At 37.2% G+C, this 18,967-nt stretch overlaps 1 protein-coding gene across 3 annotated transcripts in view; it reads right to left on the bottom strand.

The window, feature by feature from the left end:
* Positions 1–18,967, bottom strand: part of KIAA1328 (KIAA1328 ortholog) — a 341,990-nt gene that overhangs the window by 46,954 nt on the left and 276,069 nt on the right. For all 3 annotated transcript variants that reach the window (XM_058557017.1, XM_058557018.1, XM_058557019.1), the window contains 2 exons: positions 14,433–14,614; positions 628–736 (listed from right to left, as the gene is read on the bottom strand). In XM_058557017.1, coding sequence (XP_058413000.1) covers positions 628–736; positions 14,433–14,614 — 291 coding nt within the window. The remainder of the gene's footprint in view (positions 1–627; positions 737–14,432; positions 14,615–18,967) is intronic.

Below are 18,967 nucleotides of genomic sequence, written 5' to 3'. Positions count from 1 at the left end.
TAAGATCTATATTCATCTGATAAGATGCTAGGAATTTAAGTGTTCAATCAATCATATGCCCAAGGAAACATAAACCAAGCCCTTTTGGTGTTAATGTTTATATATTCAGCCTTAAATACATAATATGGGAGTTGGCTTTATTTGATATGAGAAATTTTAACAACATATTTCTTTTCCTGACTCTAGAAAAGGCTGATCAAAGTATTAACTCCTCAAATATCTCTGGCATAAGTAAATGTTGACAGTCCTTTAACTGTAGTATACAACCCATGACAATTTTCAATATCAACTACTTCAGTTAGTTAAACTTTTAGTCCAAGTGTATAACCCTTCTGTGATAAATTGGGAAGGACCTGCTGCTAAGCAGATTTTCTGATGAAAGATAGGATTAGCTTTGCGTTTCTATGGAAATCCTCGCCAATTACCATTATCAGCGAAGAAAGGGCAGGTATAAAGGAAAGAGTTCCATGAGTTCCACCTGGCCAAATCTAGATGCTTCCAAATAAGGGCCTCTCTCCTGAGCAAGGGCCACTAAGAAGTGTCAAGATTTTCCCACTCCTTATTAAATGAACCTCAAAAAATGCTCTTATCTGGAAAATGTTAAAGCAAAGAATCCCTGAAGCTCACCGGGAGGAGTTGTGTTGGAACGGTGATGTGGTTGTGGTTACAAGCTGCTTTTGGTTTCCTGTTGTCATTGGAGATGTGGACGCATCTTTTCCAACTCCTGATGTTGTCCCTGTATGAACAATAAAAGAAATGACTAGGGCATTCAATAAAAGGCAATGGAAAAGTCCAATCTGAGTAATATATTAGAGATGACAGGAATTCCCCAAGCTTTAAAAGTAAGCCATTTTTTCCCCTGAAATTAAACAATGGCAGATGGAAAACTCAGTGGGTTGTTTTGGTTGTGTAAACATCAGAGATCCACAATATCTTACTTTAAACAAGTACATTTGTGCAATAACAGACTAACTAGAGATTTTGTTTTTAAACTAGATGGCCTGTCATATTCCTGGTGATTTGGGTTTACTGTGAAAATGCACAAGAATGTAGACTGCTTAATTTTGTTCCCTTTAACTATCATAAGAAAAGACCTTTCGGGGCTGCCCCAGTGGTGTAGTGGTTGAGTTTGTGTGCTCTGCTTTGGCGGCCTGGGGTTCGCAGGTTCGGATCCCGGGCGCGGACCTATGCACTGCTCATCAAGCCATGTTGTGGCAGCGTCCCATATACAAAATAGAGGAAGACTGGCACGGATGTTAGCTGAGGGATTTCTTCTCTTTAACAAAATATAAAATTCCAGCACTTTGTATCTCCACACCCCCCAAATTAAATTGATCCTCCCCCTAAAACTTTCAAGGTAGACAGAAATCTTGAATGTTTCTTTTAAAGAACTATGCATTGGGCTAAAACAAGTATCCTACTGGAAGAGATGCTCAACTAACTATTCATTCCAGGGCTGATTTGGCCTCTGTTCCTTTCTAACAGGCAATGTTTAGTTGATAATTCCTTTTTTCTTCTGGAGTGCTAAATAATAAGATGAGATGGACAAAAAGATTTTTTGTTTTTGTTGTTTTCTAATTATTACTATTTCTAATAATAATAATTTTTCTTCTCCTTCTCTTTCTCCTTCTTTTTAATATTATTTTCCAAAAAACACAAAATATCCTTGTTGTTTTCTTAGAATACTGTAAATATCTCATTCACAATTTTCTTCTAGCTCCTGGGTAACTGTTGCCCAGGCTGCTTAAAGAAGTTATTTGGGAAGAGTTACTATTTCTTTGAAGAAAGGATGAATATTCAAATAACACAAAGACAGCTTTGGCATGTTGGGAATACCAGACCCTAAAATGCCAAGAATACTGGGAATGGCACAGCTTAGGTGTGACCAGAGAAAATCAGGCCTAGAGAAAGCAAGAGCCTTATATCTACAGAGATTAGTGTCAGAACAATTACCATGATCCTTCGTATTCAAAAGCTGTACTCAGTAATTGACAGTTCTCTATATGTACAGATGTAAAAGACCAGCCATTTAAACGTACAATTCAGTCCTCTTTGTATACTCAAACCTGTACATTCTCATACTAGAAATAAACTCCATACAGTGCATTCAGTCGGTAAATATTTCCTGAGTACCTAATGATGGGCAATCCTGGTGCCAGGATTGAGCTCAGGCTTAGTTTAGGAGGAGGAGAAGGAAGATGTGACAGTAAGAAACTGAGATAATCTGAACAATCTGGTAAAGAATCATAAATAACCCAAGGCCGTATCCGGTAATAATAACAGCTAACAGACACAGTACACTTACTACGTGCCTATGTGTTCTAAGCCTTTTCCATATACTATATTCTCTCTCTTTTTTTTAAAACAGCTTCATTAAGGTATAATTTGAATACCATAAAATTGAACCATCTTAACTACAGTTTGATAAATAGTCGTAAATGTATGAAATCATGGCCACAACCCAGTTTAAAAAATTTTTGTCACGGTATTTACTTATTTTTATAATCCAGTTTTAGAGTATTTCCTCACTCCAAAAAGTTCTTTCACACCCTTTTGTAGTCAATCTTTTCTCCCTGTCTGGTCTATTTCTATCCCCCTCCAGCTCTATCTCTATAGTTTTCCATTTCTAGAAATTAGTTATATTTATCCTCATAAACACCTTTTGTGATAGATACTATTTTTTTATATCTAATTTACAGATAAGAAAAATAAGCCATAGGGGACTCACACGAGCTGCCCAAGGTCACAGCTAGTAAGTGATAAAACCAGCATTCATGCCCAGACAATCTGATCCCAGAGTTTTCACCTTTATGCTATACTGCCATAGTAAATAGTATAAAAAGTCTGAGGAATTAAGAAGTGGGAGAGATCACATCTGGCTATGGGATTAGGGAAGATTTGATGCAGGAGGTGCAATTTTGATAAGAAGGAATAAGGAGCATGGAATTAACAAAAGCATTAAATTAAAGCCTCAAGGCTAAATATTTAATGTATTCAGGAAATATTTATTGAGCATCACTATGTCCTTGTACCTTGCTAATCACTTTAAATCACTTTACATGCATTATCTCATTAATCCTTACATCAGTCCTTAAATTACTGTCCTCATTTCATGGAAAAGGAAGTGGAAACTGTGAAAAGGTCAAGAAGCATGTCCCATATCACATGGCTAGTAAGAACAAGGCTGGGTTTTGAATGCAATCAAGGTCTCTGACTCTGTATTGTAAACTCTTAAACATTGTGGTAGTTGGCCTCAAAACTAAACAAAGCAGCAACAACAACAAAAAAAGCCAAAGTGGTCTCTGGAGAGATTACTCTTGTGGCACAATTGAGAAGAGAGTGGAACAGGGAGAATGGAGGCGGGTAAAGCAGTTCACTACAATTGTCTGGGTAGAATCCTGGGTGATGAGAGGGGAAATTAAAATGGGCAAACAAGAGTAGAAACAACTCAGAGGTATGTGTGGGTGAGGGGAGAGGGAAGAAGAAATGCCTGATAGTGCTAGAACACAAATATCTTTCCAGTCACTATTCCAGAAGACCTGAGCATTAGTCTTATTCATTCTGTTTTGATACTTCTGTCAAAAGTGTGGTTGAGACAGTTGACATTTGATGGAGACAATTTAAAGAAGGAATTTTAAGAGTCCAGAGACTTCTATGGAATCCACAGATGTACTTCAAATGTGTGAATCCTTCATAATTGCAGGCACAATAATGTGTGTGTATGTGCTCATTCATTTTTCTGAGCATTGGAAAGGGAACATAGCTTTCATCAAATTCTGAAAGGGTATGGACCTCCCCAAAATTAAGAGTGACTGCTCTAAGGCATAGGGCAAGTTGATTCTTCTTCTTAAATCTCTAAACTCTATTCCTTATTAAGTTTCCAGGAAGCTACATATCAACTTTTAATTATACTCGTTCCTTCTATGAAATTTGATTTAATATTAAGTATACCAACAATTACACAGTTATACATATTCATAGAACTACATATCCCTCTTATTTATACACACACACATAAAGATAACATACACATTTTAAAAATAAAAGTGCTGGTAAAAATATTACCCATTAGGCTGATAAATTTCATATATAAATGTATATGTTTATATCTATAAATATATGTGAATATATGTAAATAAACATACATATATGTTTGCATACAAAGATGGAATTGAACATAATGGATCATGTCCTAATTACATACAGCTGGGTCTATGTCTGCTTGTCTGTCAATGAGTATCTCATGATAAGATAACTTCTTAGAGTTCAATGTTCAGGAAAACTGTTTCTGGGCCCTTTGTTTTATTTTGCATTTTAAAAATAGCTGAGCTGTATTATACATTCAGTTTAGTTTAAAGAATAAATGACAAATAAAATACCAAAGTAACCCCTTTTCAGATCAAGAAATAAAGTACTGGCAGCATTACCACCCAGAAGCATCACCAATATCTATCCCCAATTACAACCCCTTCTCGCTTCCAGGAGCCAGCCACTATTCTCATAATTATTTCTTTTCTATTCTTTATATTTCATCATTTATATATGCATCCTAAAAATGTGATTTAGTTTTGCTGCTTTTGAACTTTATAATAATAGAAACATACTACATATACTCTTTTTAAGACTTCTTTTACTCAATATTATGTCTGTGAGATTTATCTATGTTGATGATTTATGTAGCTGCCATTTGTTTTCTTTGCTATGTAGTGTTCCATTGTATGCATTCACGACTTTTTATCCATTCTGCTGCTGATGGACATTCGGAGTGTTTCTGGTTTGGGGCTGTTATGAAGAATGCCACTGTGGCAGAGGCAGCTAGTTAAACACTAAAATGCACTCTTCCCTTCTTCCTGAGTGCACAGCTAGACTATATCTCCCAATCCTCATTGTAATATTCCTGTCCTATTAAAACCTTCCACATGTACTCTTCCATGCCCTTCTTCATCCTTGCTGACTGCTATGGAAAGGTCAACAAACAGTTTTCTGTAAAGGGTCAGATAGCAAATATACTAGGCTTTGTGGGCCATCCAGCTCGTGTTGTAACTATTCAACTCTGCAATTGTAGCTGAAAGCAGCCACAGACAATATATAAAAAATGGAAATGGCTGTGTTCCAATAAAACTTTATTTACAAAAACAAGCAGTGGGCTAGATTCGTCTACGGACCAAGTTTGTCAACCTCTGTGTTACCGTAATGCTCCAGGTGATCTTGGAAGGCACATAAAGATGGCAGAGCCATCATTCTTTGAAGCAGAGCTGCTGTCAACTTGAACCCCTACCCTGGACTGTTACAGGAGAAAGAAAGAAACTTCTTGTTCTTTAAGCCGTTGATTTTTTTTCTGCCTACTTGTTACCATAGTTTATCCTACCCAACTGAATATAGTTGCTATGAACATATTTGTAAGTTAATCACTGTGTGTATGAGATTTTCTCTAGTATATATACCTAGAAGTGGAATCACTAGGATGAAGGGTATTTGATATTTTTTTTTTTATTTTTTTATTTTTTAATTTCTTTGAGGAAGATTGGCCCTGAGCTAACATCTGTTACCCATCTTCCTCCTTTTTTTTTCTCCTTAAAGCCCCAGTAGATAGTTGTACATCATAGTTGTACATCCTTCTAGTTGCTCTATGTGGGACACTGCCTCAGCATGGCTTGATGAGTGGTGCGTAGGTCCGTACCCAGGATCCAAACCTGCAAACTCTGGGCCGCCTGAAGTGGAGCGCACGAACTTAACCGCTATGCCACCGGGCCGGCCCCCAAAGGGTATTTGTTATTTATCTTTAATAAATAATGCCAAACTGTTTTCCAAAGTGGTTGTATGAATTTACACTCTGACCAGCAGATAGGCATTCCTGGTGCTCTAGTCTTACTAACACAAGAATGATAACGAAAACACAACCGATGATAATTTGTGGGAGGTAGCTAAAGCAATGCTTAGAGGAAAGTTGTAGTTTACATACTTATATTAGAAAAGAAGAAAGATTTAAAATTGATGATCTTTGGGCCGGCCCCGTGGTTCAGCGGTTAAGTGCGTGCACTCCGCTGCTGGCGGCCCGGGTTTGGATCCCTGGCGCGCACTGACGTACCGCTTCTCCGGCCATGCTGAGGCCGTGTCCCACATACAGCAACTAGAAAGATGTGCAACTATGACATACAACTATCTACTGGGGCTTTGGGGGAAAAAATAAATAAATAAAATAATATTAAAAAAATAATAAAATAAAATAAAATTGGTGATCTCAGCTTTCAATTTAAGAAGCTAGAAAAAGGAGCAAATTAAGCTCAAATTAGTAAAAAGTAAATAATAAAAATAAGAACAAAAATCAGCGGAATAGAAAACACACAATAGAGAAAAATCAACAAAAAGAAAAAGCTGGTTTTTTTTTCCCCAAAATTTAGTAAAATCAATTACCCCCTAGCAAAACTGATCAAGGGAGAAAATCACAAATTACCAATATCAGGAATGAAAGAAAGATATCACTACAGATGCTAAGGCCATTAAAGAAAAGGCGTGTTATAAATAACTTTATGCCAATAAATTCAACAACTTAGATTAAATGAGCAAATTCCATGAAAAACAAAACTTATCAAAATTGAACACAAAAAGAAATAAATCTGAATAGTCCTACATCTATTAAAGAAAATGAATCTGTATTTAAAATCTTTTGCACACAAAACAAAATCCAAAATAAGAAAATTCATACACACACAACATCACCATCAACACTACAACAAAAGCAACAACTCCAGGCCCGATGTTTCAATGGTGAATTCTATCAAACATTTAAGGAAGAAATAATGCCAATCTTACACAAACTCTTTCAGAAAAGAGTGAAGGGAAAAAGATTTCCTTAGGAGAAATGTCTTAGGAGAAATGTCTACTCAAGTCCTTTGTCCAGTTTTTAATTGGGTTGCTTGACTTTTTGTTGTTGAGTTATAGAAGTTCTTTATATATTCTGGATACTAGATCCATAGAAGATATATGATTTGCAAGTTTTTATCCCTTTCTGTGGGTTGTCTTTTCATTCTATTGTTAGTGTTCTTTGATGCAAAAAATTTTTAATTTTCACTAAGTCCAATTTATCTATTTTTTTTCCTTTGGTTGCTTCTGCTTTTGGTATCATATCTAAGAAACCATTGCCTAATCCAAGCTCACAAAGGTCTCTGTAGATCTATACCCATGTTTTCTCCTAAGAGTTTTAACTCTTATTTTTAGGTCTTTGATTAATTTTGAGTTAATTTTTGTACATAGTGTAAGACATATAAATGATCAATTCAACTTAGTTTTTTTTGGCGTGTGGATATCTAGTTGTCCCAGCACTATTTGCTGAAAAGACCATTCTTTCCCTATTGAATTGTCTTAGTGCTCCTATCAAAAATCAATTGGCCAGAGATGTATGGGTTTATTTCTGGATGCTCAATTCTATTCCATTGATCTCATTATATAACCTTATGTCAATACCATACTATTTTGATTATCATAGCTTTATAGTAAGTTTTTTTGTTTGTTTGTTCTTGTTTTTTGTGAGGAAGATTGTCCCTGAGCTAACATCTGTGCCAATCTTCTTCTATTTTGTATGTGGGTTGTCACCAGAGCATGGCTTGATGAGTGGTGTAGGTCTGCACCTGGGATCTGAACCTGCGAACCCCATGCTGCTGAAGCGGGGCCCGTCAACCTAACCACTACGCAACTGGGCTGGCCCCTGTAGTAAGTTTTAAAGTCAGAAAGTGTGAGCCTTCCCACTTTCTTCCTCTTTTTCAAGATTATATTGGCTATTTGGAGACCCTTGCAATTCTGTATGAATTTTAGGATTGGTTTTTCTATTTCTGCAAAAAATGTTGCTGGGATTTTGACAGGGATTACATTGACTCTGTAGGTTGATTTGGGGAGTATTGCCATCTTAACAATATTAAGTCCTCAAATCCATGTCTTTCCATTTTATTTAGGTCCTCTTTAAGTTGTTTCAGCAATGTTTTGTACTGTTTAGTGTAACAGTCTTGCACTCGGTTAAATTTCTTGCTAGGTATTTTATTTTTTTGATGCTATTATAAATGGAATTGTTTTCTTAATTTCCTTTTCAGTGTTCACTACTAATGTATAGAAACACAAGTGATTTTTGTGTGTTGAATTCCATCCTGCAACTTTGCTGAAATCATTTATTAGCTCTAAGAGTTTTTTGTGCATTAGCTCTAATAGTTTTTTGTGCATTCTCTAGGATTTTCTATATATAAAATCATGTCATCTGCTAACACGGATACTTTAATTTCTTTTTTTTTTTTTTTTTTGCTGAGGAAGACCGGCTCTGAGCTAACATCTATTGCTAATCCTCCTCATTTTTTTCCCCAAAGCCCCAGTAGATAGTTGTATGTCATAGCTGCACATCCTTCTAGTTGCTGTATGTGGGACGCGGCCTCAGCATGGCCGGAGAAGCGGTGCGTCGGTGCGCGCCTGGGATCCGAACCTGGGCCGCCAGTAGCAGAGCCCACGCACTTAACCACTAAGCCACGGGGCCGGCCCTAATTTCTTCCTTTCCAATTAGGATGTGTTTTATTTCTTTTTATTGCCTAATTGCTCTGGCTAGAACTTCTGGTACAATGTTGACTAGAACAAACACAATTCCTTAAGAACAAGGTCTGCTCTGCTTCCTCTGGGTCCAGGTACTCACACCTGGAACTTAGGCTGCTGGCTTCAAGACTGCTGCTATGCTGGGGAAGGGAGTAGAGCAAGGCTAAATTAAAACTCCACAAAGTTCTCCTACTATGTTTGAGAAGCCTTTTTTTCTGGTTAAGCATTTGCTTGGTTTCTGTAAATCTTTCACTATCTTCTAGAGTTCTGATAAGGTTTTTGCCAGGTTTTTCAGTGTTTCTGGGTAGGAACAAGCCCCTGGAAGTCCCTACTCTACCATTTTTGCTGACAGTCTCCTGACTCATTTGTGACACTAGTGTAAGTCTGATACCAAAATCTGACAAGGTCATTACAAAAAAAAGGATGTTACACGCCAATATCTCCCAGTCAGCATAATTCATCAAATTAAGGGAATAAAGAAGAAAACACATGATCATCTCAATAGGTGCAGAAAAAAGATTTGATGAAATTCAACACTCATTATGATAAGGACTCTCAGCAAATGAGGTGGGAACTTTCATAACTTGATAAAAAGTATTTACAAAAACCCTACAGCTAAAATTATACTTGAAAGACTGTCTGCCTTCTCTATGAGCTCAGGAACAAAACACAGAAGTCTACTTTTACCTTTTTGTTCTATATTGTAATGGAAGTTTTAGGCAGTATAATGAGATAAGAAAGAGAATAAAAGGCATAAAGATTAGAAAGAAAGTAGTTGTTATGGACTGAATCGTATCCTCCGCCCCCAAATTCATATGTTGAAGTCCTAACTTCCAGTACACCTCAAAATGTGACTATATTTGGAGACAGGGCCTTTAAAGTGGTAATCAAGATTAAACAAGGTCATATGGGTGGGTCCTAATCCAGTACGACTGGTGTCATTATAAGAAGAGGGAGACCGACCAGGGATACATGCTCACAGCAAAAACGTCTTGTGAGGACACAATGAGAAGACTGCCACCTGCAAGCCAAGCAGAGAGGCCTCAGTGGGGAACTGGAAAGGAACACGAGGTAACCTTCGTGAATAATGGAAATGTACTATATCTTAATTGAGTGGTGGTCACATGGGTATTTGATAAACAATTGTCAAAGTTTATCAAACTGTACACTTAAGGTCTATGCAATTTTATTGTATATAAATTAAACTTCAACTAGAATAAAAGGAAATGAAAAAAACCCCACAGTTTTCTTGACTCTTAAGGAAGTGCTATTTTTTTTGGCAAGGAAGACTGGCCCTGAGGTAACATCTGTTGCCAATCTTCCTCTTTTTGCTTGAGGAAGATTGGCCCTGAGCTAACATCTGTGCCCATCTTCCTCTATTTTGTAAGGGGGATGCTGCCACAGCATGGCTTGATGAGTGGTGTGTAGGTCCACACTTGGGATCTGAACTCATAAACCCCGGGCTGCTGAAGCAGAGTGCGCAAACTTAACCACTACGCCACTGGGCCAGCCCCATGGCAGTGCTGTTTTTAAGACCCCACTCTATTGATATCTCTTGGACATTACAAATCGATCACCATAAGGACTTTGAAGGGACAAGTATATACATTTCTTAAATCACTAAATTATAGGAGGCACTGAGGTCAAAAGATTTAACTGATTAGATCCTTTTTGTGGGAAAGCAAGGCAAGAACACAGAAAGGAAAATCAATACATATAATGTTATATTAATTCATTCCACAAATATATAATGAACACCTACCACATATTAAACAACGTTCTAGGAGATGAGGATACAACAATGAACATATGAAATGCTTATATTCTAGCCAGAGAAGATGCAAAATACAAAAAATCATCAAATTATATAGTATTTTGAGATATGTTTTTCTATTGTAAAGGATGGGAAATGTAGAGCCTCTGGTTTAAGTGATGATATTCCATATATAGCAATTTCAACTCTTAACGCTAGTCTCTTGCATTTGAATTCCTTTTTTGAGTGAACTGGACAGGACAATTTAATCTACATGTCTGGGTTTATTCAGAGCCCTATACTATGCTTCTATGTTCTGTCGATAAAGGCATCACCTTTGAACAAATCTTTTAGCTCAGACATCTGGAAATCAGAAGTAATATCTTGTGGTACCTTTTCTAATGATTAAACATACAATAATAATGATGATGATGCTAATAATAAAAGAAACATAAATAAATGCTCCTTAGTCGCAAGATAGAAATGGGTTCTATACTTTGGATACTCTAACTTGTTCATTTCTTTAATCATGTCACCTATATTAATCCATTATGGGTTACAAAAAACACTCACATCACTGCAAGCACAGGCTCATTTAGAGGAACAATTAGGAGCTTCAGAGATTATTCTTCACTTCAGATGAGTCTACAAGAATCCTCTTCCAGTAAAAGAAAAATGTGTTTGGGACCACCTCAGGGAGCCTCAACCAGTGACAGCTGCTATATATTATATTACCCAAAAAAACCCAAAGACAAAATGAAGGGCAAGATCAATACCATCAGGTAGATCCAATTTCTCCAGGTTTAGCCTCTCTCAAACTCTGTCAAAGTTTTAAGGCGATTCAGAGATCAATGAAAGAGGAACAGAAGGAGGTAGCTCTAAATGTAGTAGGGGCTTTGGATGGCTTCACAGCCTGACTTGGGAATGGGCAGTGCCAAGCATCAAGGTCTAACCTTTGATTCTGGAACATGTGTGCTCAGTGTCCTCAGAACCTCTGCTAGTCCATCAGCATAAGAGGAAAAAAATGCTCCCAGCTTCAAGGGCTCTTATAAAAGAGAATCAGTGATGGGTGGAATCAGGAAGGGGTGGTTCTAGGCAAGCTAGGAGAGAATAAAAATACTTCTGCACAGGGAGGAAAAAAGAGGAATGAAGACTGGGTGTTTCCAGATTTATGCCTTTGGCTTAAAAGTTCATTACTCAAGTTTAGATTTTCCTAAGTAATGTCTCCTTGCTCCACATAGCTCAATAAAAGCAACTAAAACAGAACATTCCAAGCATTGATGATTGAAAAACAATTTACATTTTAAGCATAATTCTGACAACACTGTGTATATTTTTGCAATCACCATGTTGTTTCTTGAGACAAGAATCAGGTCTTTTTCGGGCCGGCTTCGTGGCTTGGCGGTTAAGTGCGCGCGCTCTGATGCTGGCGGCCCGGGGTTCGGATCCCGGGCGCGCCCTGAGGCACCACTTCTCCGTCCAACCCGAGGCCGAGTCCCACGTACAGCAACTAGAAGGATGTGAACCTATGACATGCAACTATCTACTGGGGCTTTGGGGGGAAAAAAGTGAATAAATAAAATCTTAAAAAAAAAAAAAAAAAGAATCAGGTCTTTTTTACAAGTGTCATATCAGTAAAGGTGACAGATGGTGAGGAGGATAGGAGAGGTAAAGGAGTAAGAGACTGATAATAAAGATTAATGGTCCTGCAGTAAATGTCCTATGCAGGACTTCATGATTAAAGGACAACAAAAGTAACAAAAGATATAAAACAGAAGAAAAGTATATCAAAAAATTCAGACATGCTAAAGAGGGGAAAGCAATTAAGGAGATACTAAATCAAGCAGTGTAACTTAGGCAATTAGTGCTAGGTCATTGGCCTTAGGATAAACAGAGTGTCTAAACCTCTTGCAGCACACCTTGGCAAGTCTGTCTCCCATTTGGTTGGGTGCCACAGCAAACGCCAACGCAGTAACTTTGCCCTGTACTGTAATCCGTGTAAACCAGCTCTGCAATGGGCAGAATGGCTCAAAGGGGCAACTTCGGCTACCTCAGTGATCAGGTACACCATTGCCAATGGCTCCAAATCAGAATAAAAGAAGAGAACAATACAAGACAGCCTTCCTAGTGACTGGAAAAAAAAGTTAATCATTCCTATGAATCCTTTAAAACAAAACTCTTAAAAGGATGAAAAAGTTTCTATTTTCCTCACTATAACCTTCCTAACTCTATAACCCCTCTCCCGCAAAAAAGGAAGAGAAAAAAATATCTAATGAAAAAAATAAAACATGAGTGAAAACTGTTCCTGAAAACTTTGCAGAATTGTAACAGCTTTCTCTTGGTTAAACTGATTGGTATAGCAACATTATAAAATGACCATTAGGATTCATTGTGCACAACGGAAAATGCTGAAATGTCAGCAGACTACACAGCAAAAAGGAATGGGTTCTGAACCCCTGTTAGTCAAAAATGATTTTGTTTCAAATTATAAATTGATTCTTTTTGGACACAAGCCCTTTCCAGGGTTCCAGCTTCTGTAACTGGGCCTGGGAGAGATTAACCTCCACCACGGCAAGGGCTGGCCTGATGATACCTTTCTCAAAGTGCCTTTTCAATTGCCGCTTTCTAATGTTGCTGTAGTCTTAACCAATAACAGAAGTTATTTGTCCCTTTGCTATTACACTATATTTTTCTCATTTTGCTATTTTATTTTAGTGCTGACACACAACACAAATTTATTGACAAGTTAACAGAAGACTATGTTAAGTCTTGCAGCAGAACCACCACATCAATTTTGACTGGCTCACCACTCTCCAGAGTGCAAAGTAAGAGTTTCCCACCTCTGATGGACTACTAACAGAGAAAGTAAAGAAGATGCTACCTCCGATACTAAGTCTCCTCAATTTCATTTTTGTTTCTGGCAGCAAAGTCAGAAAAGACAAAAGTTGTTCTAAGTTATCCTAAAGCAATGGCGGTCTACAGAACTTTTGCCTCATGTCAAACAAAACGTACTTTTGCTTTTGTTTCAAATTGTGGATAGCCTTCCTTCTGAAGTTTGGATTAATTATCATCTCTCAATTATCTGGGAGAGGACTAAACAACTTCTAGATTAATCATAATTAAAACAAAAAACATGACAAAGCTGGCAGCAGATGACCAAAGGCAAGGAGCAGCACACCTGCAAGACCTTCTCAGAAAGCACCACCCATTCTCAAATAAATAATGTAGTGTGGCTAGAGAGATTATGACAAGTTGGTTTCTTAACACCAGAGGTGGGCAGGTGCTAGCCCAGTGAAAAAAGAGGTAAGTAAGAAGGGAATCAGGGTTAATGGTTGTGAGTAGGAAAGAGAGATGTCTGGGAAAGAGGCGTGAGCAGCAGGGGGCTCTGAGACCTTCCCTGGCCCTTTGTTTTCTGTCCACCTCTTCTGTACAATGAAGCTCAGACTTGTTCCATTCTGCTCCAAAGTCCTCTCCTTAATAATTCCAGAAGAGAATAAGCCAAAAGCTACTCCAGAAACAACCGGGAAACACAATTAAATTTGACTGTTTCACTTAACATTTCACATAGATATTTAGAATTGATTTCTTTTAAAATATCTACAACATATAAAACAGGAAGAATTACTGGCACTTAAAAGACTGCTAGGTAATATATGCTTAAGACTTATGAGATTTTGTTTTAGCCACAATGTAGAATTATACATGACCTCTCCTACACTCTCCCCATATTTCCAGTTAATTGATTAACTGTAGTTGGTAGAGTTTACTTCCCATCAGAGATTTATGTTCAATTTCTTGTCCTCTTTATTCACTTTGAACATTATTTTGTGTCTATGACCATACTTACTGCTGAATAATTCTTACAGTTTGCTGCTTGCAAAAAGAGGGACAAACTGGGTAGTTTCTCACATGAGTATTCTAAGAGAAATACTGATGCAATTCACTGATGTAGTAGATGTGCTACCTGCCGCCTTGCAGGCACATGTCAGTTTGTAACATATGTAACTCTTGCTCAGCTTTGTAGGAAATCCTCTGGAGTTCAGGACTAGCAGGCAGCAGCAACCACTTGCCCCCAACAGCTTCTCATTTTGCTAGTATAGGCTAAGCTTACCTCTTTGGGGTCGATACGTATCTTTCTTTTGACATGTCCACAGGGCATCATCTTCCATATGCGACTGAAACCCAACTGTCTTCTTTTCACTTCTATTCTCTCCACTGTTAGTGGACTCTTGGTACTTTTTGATGGATGGTGATGTTCCAAGCAGCCAGCCATCACATTTTGACTTCAATAAACTGAAAAGGATAAACATCAATGAGCTATAGAGAGCACAGAAGCGGGTACAGATCACACAAAGGCATATAAATTCAGCATGAGTTGAAATGCCTTTCATGGCAGTAAAAACTTTCTTTTTCTTCTTACTTTTATTGAGGTATAATTTAAATAATTTACTATCCTGTGTCCTGCCACAACAATTTTGGAGAATAAATGGTCTTTATCCTCAAAAAGCCTATATTTGGAGTTGGGGAAATGAGACTCAGACTCATGAAACTGCTAATAAAGCCACAGAGTATGACTAAAAACCAGAATATCTATAGAAATAAAAAGTATGCTAAAACAAGACCTGCATAACTAAAATGTTTCCAAGTACTAAAAATGAACATCAGGGATTAAAATACCACCAATTTGCTTCAAATGCATTTGTGTTTCTCATCTTCAATTGTTATCTATTTCTTACGTACGTAGAGTATGTAAGGAGTAGTACAATAGTGCATGTCGAAGAACTGTTCTCTGTCCTCACATAATTTCATTATCAAATCAGCAAGGCAAATATGGAGTAAAAGGAATTTTCATGAACATCAACACAAGTATGTATGTTTTTCTCTCTAATAAACTGTGTTCCCACCATTAGCACATTTCCTCTTATAACATTTTATTTTTTTAGAGAGAAATGTTCTGATGATGTATATCCCTTGCTATTGCGCCAGCCTCTTCCCTCTAACTTAAGTTCACCACAGACTCATGACGTTTTGATTTTGTCTTCCCCGTGCCCATAAACAATGTGAAAATTAAAGTTAAAAAAACAGAAGACCCTTACTCAAGAGGTCTTTACTCATCTAAAAATTAAGACGTTTAAACTCCCCAGAAGCAGAGGTAACCTCTAGATAAGAAGTAGTTGATAGAGTGTTACTGGATCCATTACTAATCCCAGATGGCCCTTGACCAGGATATAAATTATGTAAACCCATGAAAGTCACTGGGCTTCTGGTTTGTGTTGATCAGCATTTTTAGTAATGTTTGCTCATATCATAATTTATTAATAAAAAACAAGAAATTAAATGGCTTTATGTTCAGAGTGATATAAAGAAACAAAAACTATTAGCAGTACGGCTTAATATGGGCATAATGCAATGTATTAAATTTATACTCTTTTAAATAATTTTTTTATCAGAACTCAAGGGATCACTTTCCCGTGTGGACTCACCAGTGGATGTGTATCTTAGCTCATATAACTACTATTCATGGGACAGGAAAATAGGGATAATAAAACTACCTCACTGTGAATGTAAGATAAATTTACCCCAACCCAGAAGCCCAAAATCCAAGCACATCCAACAACTACATCTCTGCTTGTTCTTATAGAAAATTAATGTGACCAACACTACTGGCTTCCCCAAAATTCATTCATTCTCCGCTCAGCTGAGCTCCCAATACTAGTTAATGCTGATCACTCCCAATACTGATGGCTTCCTGCTTCTTTACCTCATTTTACACAGAAGTTTTTCTGTACCTTTATTCCAAACCCTATCCTGGTAATCCTCTATCTCAACAGGGGACTTGGCTTCTAATTTCCTTCCATCTTTATCCATCTACTATTCCTCTTTTAATGTCTCAGAAGAAAATTATACTTTTTGTTCATACTCTTGATACCACTGACATATGCCCTTTGTAACCATGGCCTGTCAATAATCTCTTTTTCTTATAATTTACAAGCTCCTCCTCCATTTGACTGGATTCTTTCCTAGGAGTATAAACAGGATTGGACTTTCCATTAAAAATCAAAACCTAAACCTAAAACCAAAACTCTTCCCTTAAGTGGGAAAGTATAATAATAGTGTCAGTGAGGGTGTGGGGACAAAAGCATTTTAATACACTACTGGAGGAACTGCAAATTGGTATAGCCTTTTGGGTGGGTGATGTGTCAACACAAAATAAAAATGCACCTACTGTCCTAACAATTCTACTTTTAAGAAGTTATCCTATAGAATTACATAAACAAAAGCATGAGAATATTTGTTTAAGGAATTTATAGAATTATTTGTAATAGTGAAAAACTGAGGGCAAATATTCAATAGGAGAGTGAGTAAATAAACAATAGTACATCCATCATAAGGAATACTCTTCAGCCATTAAAAAGAATGAGGTAGATTTCTACACTATTGTAAAGAAAATTCATGACATACTATTAAGTAAAAAAAAAAAAAAGCAATTTGCCATAACAGAATGTATAATGTGATCTCATTTTTGCAAAACCAAAAATAAACAAAAAATATTTTTAAGTTCTGGATGGATAAATACCAAACCAGAGAAGAGAAGCAGAAATAGAGTGACTGAGGGAGAGATTTTTATAATTTAATTTATATCCTTCTGAATATTTCATTTCTTCCAATAGGCATGTACTTTTGTAATTAAAAAACAAAAACTTTCACCATCTTCTTCACATTACCATCTTCTCTCTCCTTTCTTTCTCTGCCAAACTTCCAGAAAACAGTAATTAATTTTAACAGACATACCTACTAAAACTATTTTTTAAAGAACAAATCTAGTGACCTTTTCTCTTTCAACAGTCTTGCTTGTTCCTAGACAGGCCAATTGACTCCTTTCTTAAAACTTTTTCCTTTGGACTTCATAATATATTATCTTGACTGGTTTTCTAGTTTTAGGAGGCTTCTACTCAGATTCTTTTACTGGGAACTCTTCTACTTCCTTCCTCCTAAATGCAGACTTTCCTGAAGATTCTGTCCTTGTCCTTCTTCTCTCTCCCCTTAGCACTTCCTCAGTAAACCTTGCCACACCATTGTATCTTCAGGTATGACTTCTAAATAGATTCTTCTAGCCCATAGTGCTCCCCAAAACTGCTGACCTCATCACGTATCTGCTGAAGGTTGTGAAGGGATGTCTTGTCATACCTTCCAAACCGACTCATGTTAAAGCAATGCATTATCTTTATCTTAAAACTAGTTCCTTCATCTGTTTTCATTCTCATTTAATGACACCACCATTCTCACCAGTCACTCATGAAAAGCATCAGTTATCTCAACTTTGGCTTTCCTTGCTCCTGTTCAATAAATTGCCAAATCAATCATTCCTTTATACAGTCATGTGTCTTTAACAATGGGGATATGTTCTGAGAAATGTGTGGTTAGGCAATTTCATCATTGTATGAACATCATAGAGTATACTTACAACAAGCTAGATGGTATAGCTCACTACACACCTAGGCTATATGGTACTAATCTTATGGACCACTGGTGTATATGTGGTTGTCATTGACTGAAATGTTGTTATGTGGTGCACGGCTGTACATTCATCAGATATTTATTGAGGACATACTCTGTGGGCCTCATAATGTGCTATGGGGCTTGGGTGGGCAAATATAGAAAACAAATATTTATTGAGCAGTTGATATATGCTAGGCACTAGATATACAAACATGAGCAAAACCGGGTTCGTGTTCTCAAAGTGATTTTAGTGGTGGAGACAGACGTAGAAACAGATCATTTTTAATATGATATGATACATGGTACGATTCAGGAACACACAGAGTGTTAATCAGGGCACAAAGACAGAGCATCTAGCCCTGTCTCCATAACTGAAAGGAAATTCCTGAAGCATTCAAACTAAATACTGGAGGATAAGCAGGAGACAAGGAACGATGGAAGGATGTACTAGGCAGAAGAAAACAGTATTAGCAAATATAACAACTAGAAAAACTTTACCATGTATTTTGGGGAGAAGTGGAAGATGAAGAAGGAGAGATAGAAAGAGGTCAGATCATGAAAGGTTTGGTTTCTCATGTTAAGGGGCTTGAACTCTATCTTGAAGGCAAGGCAGAGTCACTGAAAGGCTCTAAGGGGAAAAATGACACAATCCAAGTGGAATTTATGAAAAATTATTCTAGCACCATGTAGAGAATGTACTGCAAGAAACTGGATGAGTTGGAAGGCTGCTGAAACAGCTCTAATGAGAGATGATGAGGGTATGAAACAGAGAAGCACTAGTAGGAATGGAAAGGAGATAGCTTTTAAAACATATTTAGGATTTAAAATTGGCAGAACTTGATAAATGTTTGAATGTGAGAAGTAAGGGAGAAAAAGGAGTTGAGAATGATCAGCAGAATTATTTGTGGATAAACAATACAGAGAAGAAGGTTTGGGGAGGGTGGGAGAAATTAAATGTAACTTGAGATGCCTTATGAAACATATGGGAAGCTATTTCAAGAAAGCAATTGAATCAATAACTCTGTAGCTTTTTGCTAGTTGGCTGACTGACTTCAGGGTGGCGGGGTTGAGAGACAGAGTTGAGGAAATATATGCTTCACTTTCAATTTTCTTGGTGAAGGAGAAGGTAAATTCATTCTTGTGAGT

Source organism: Diceros bicornis, chromosome 16 (genome assembly GCF_020826845.1).
Source record: "Diceros bicornis minor isolate mBicDic1 chromosome 16, mDicBic1.mat.cur, whole genome shotgun sequence".
Taxonomy (NCBI): Eukaryota; Metazoa; Chordata; class Mammalia; order Perissodactyla; family Rhinocerotidae; genus Diceros; species Diceros bicornis.
The sequence above is the reverse complement of the archived record's forward strand: the minus strand, read 5'-3'. Positions and strand labels throughout refer to the sequence as shown.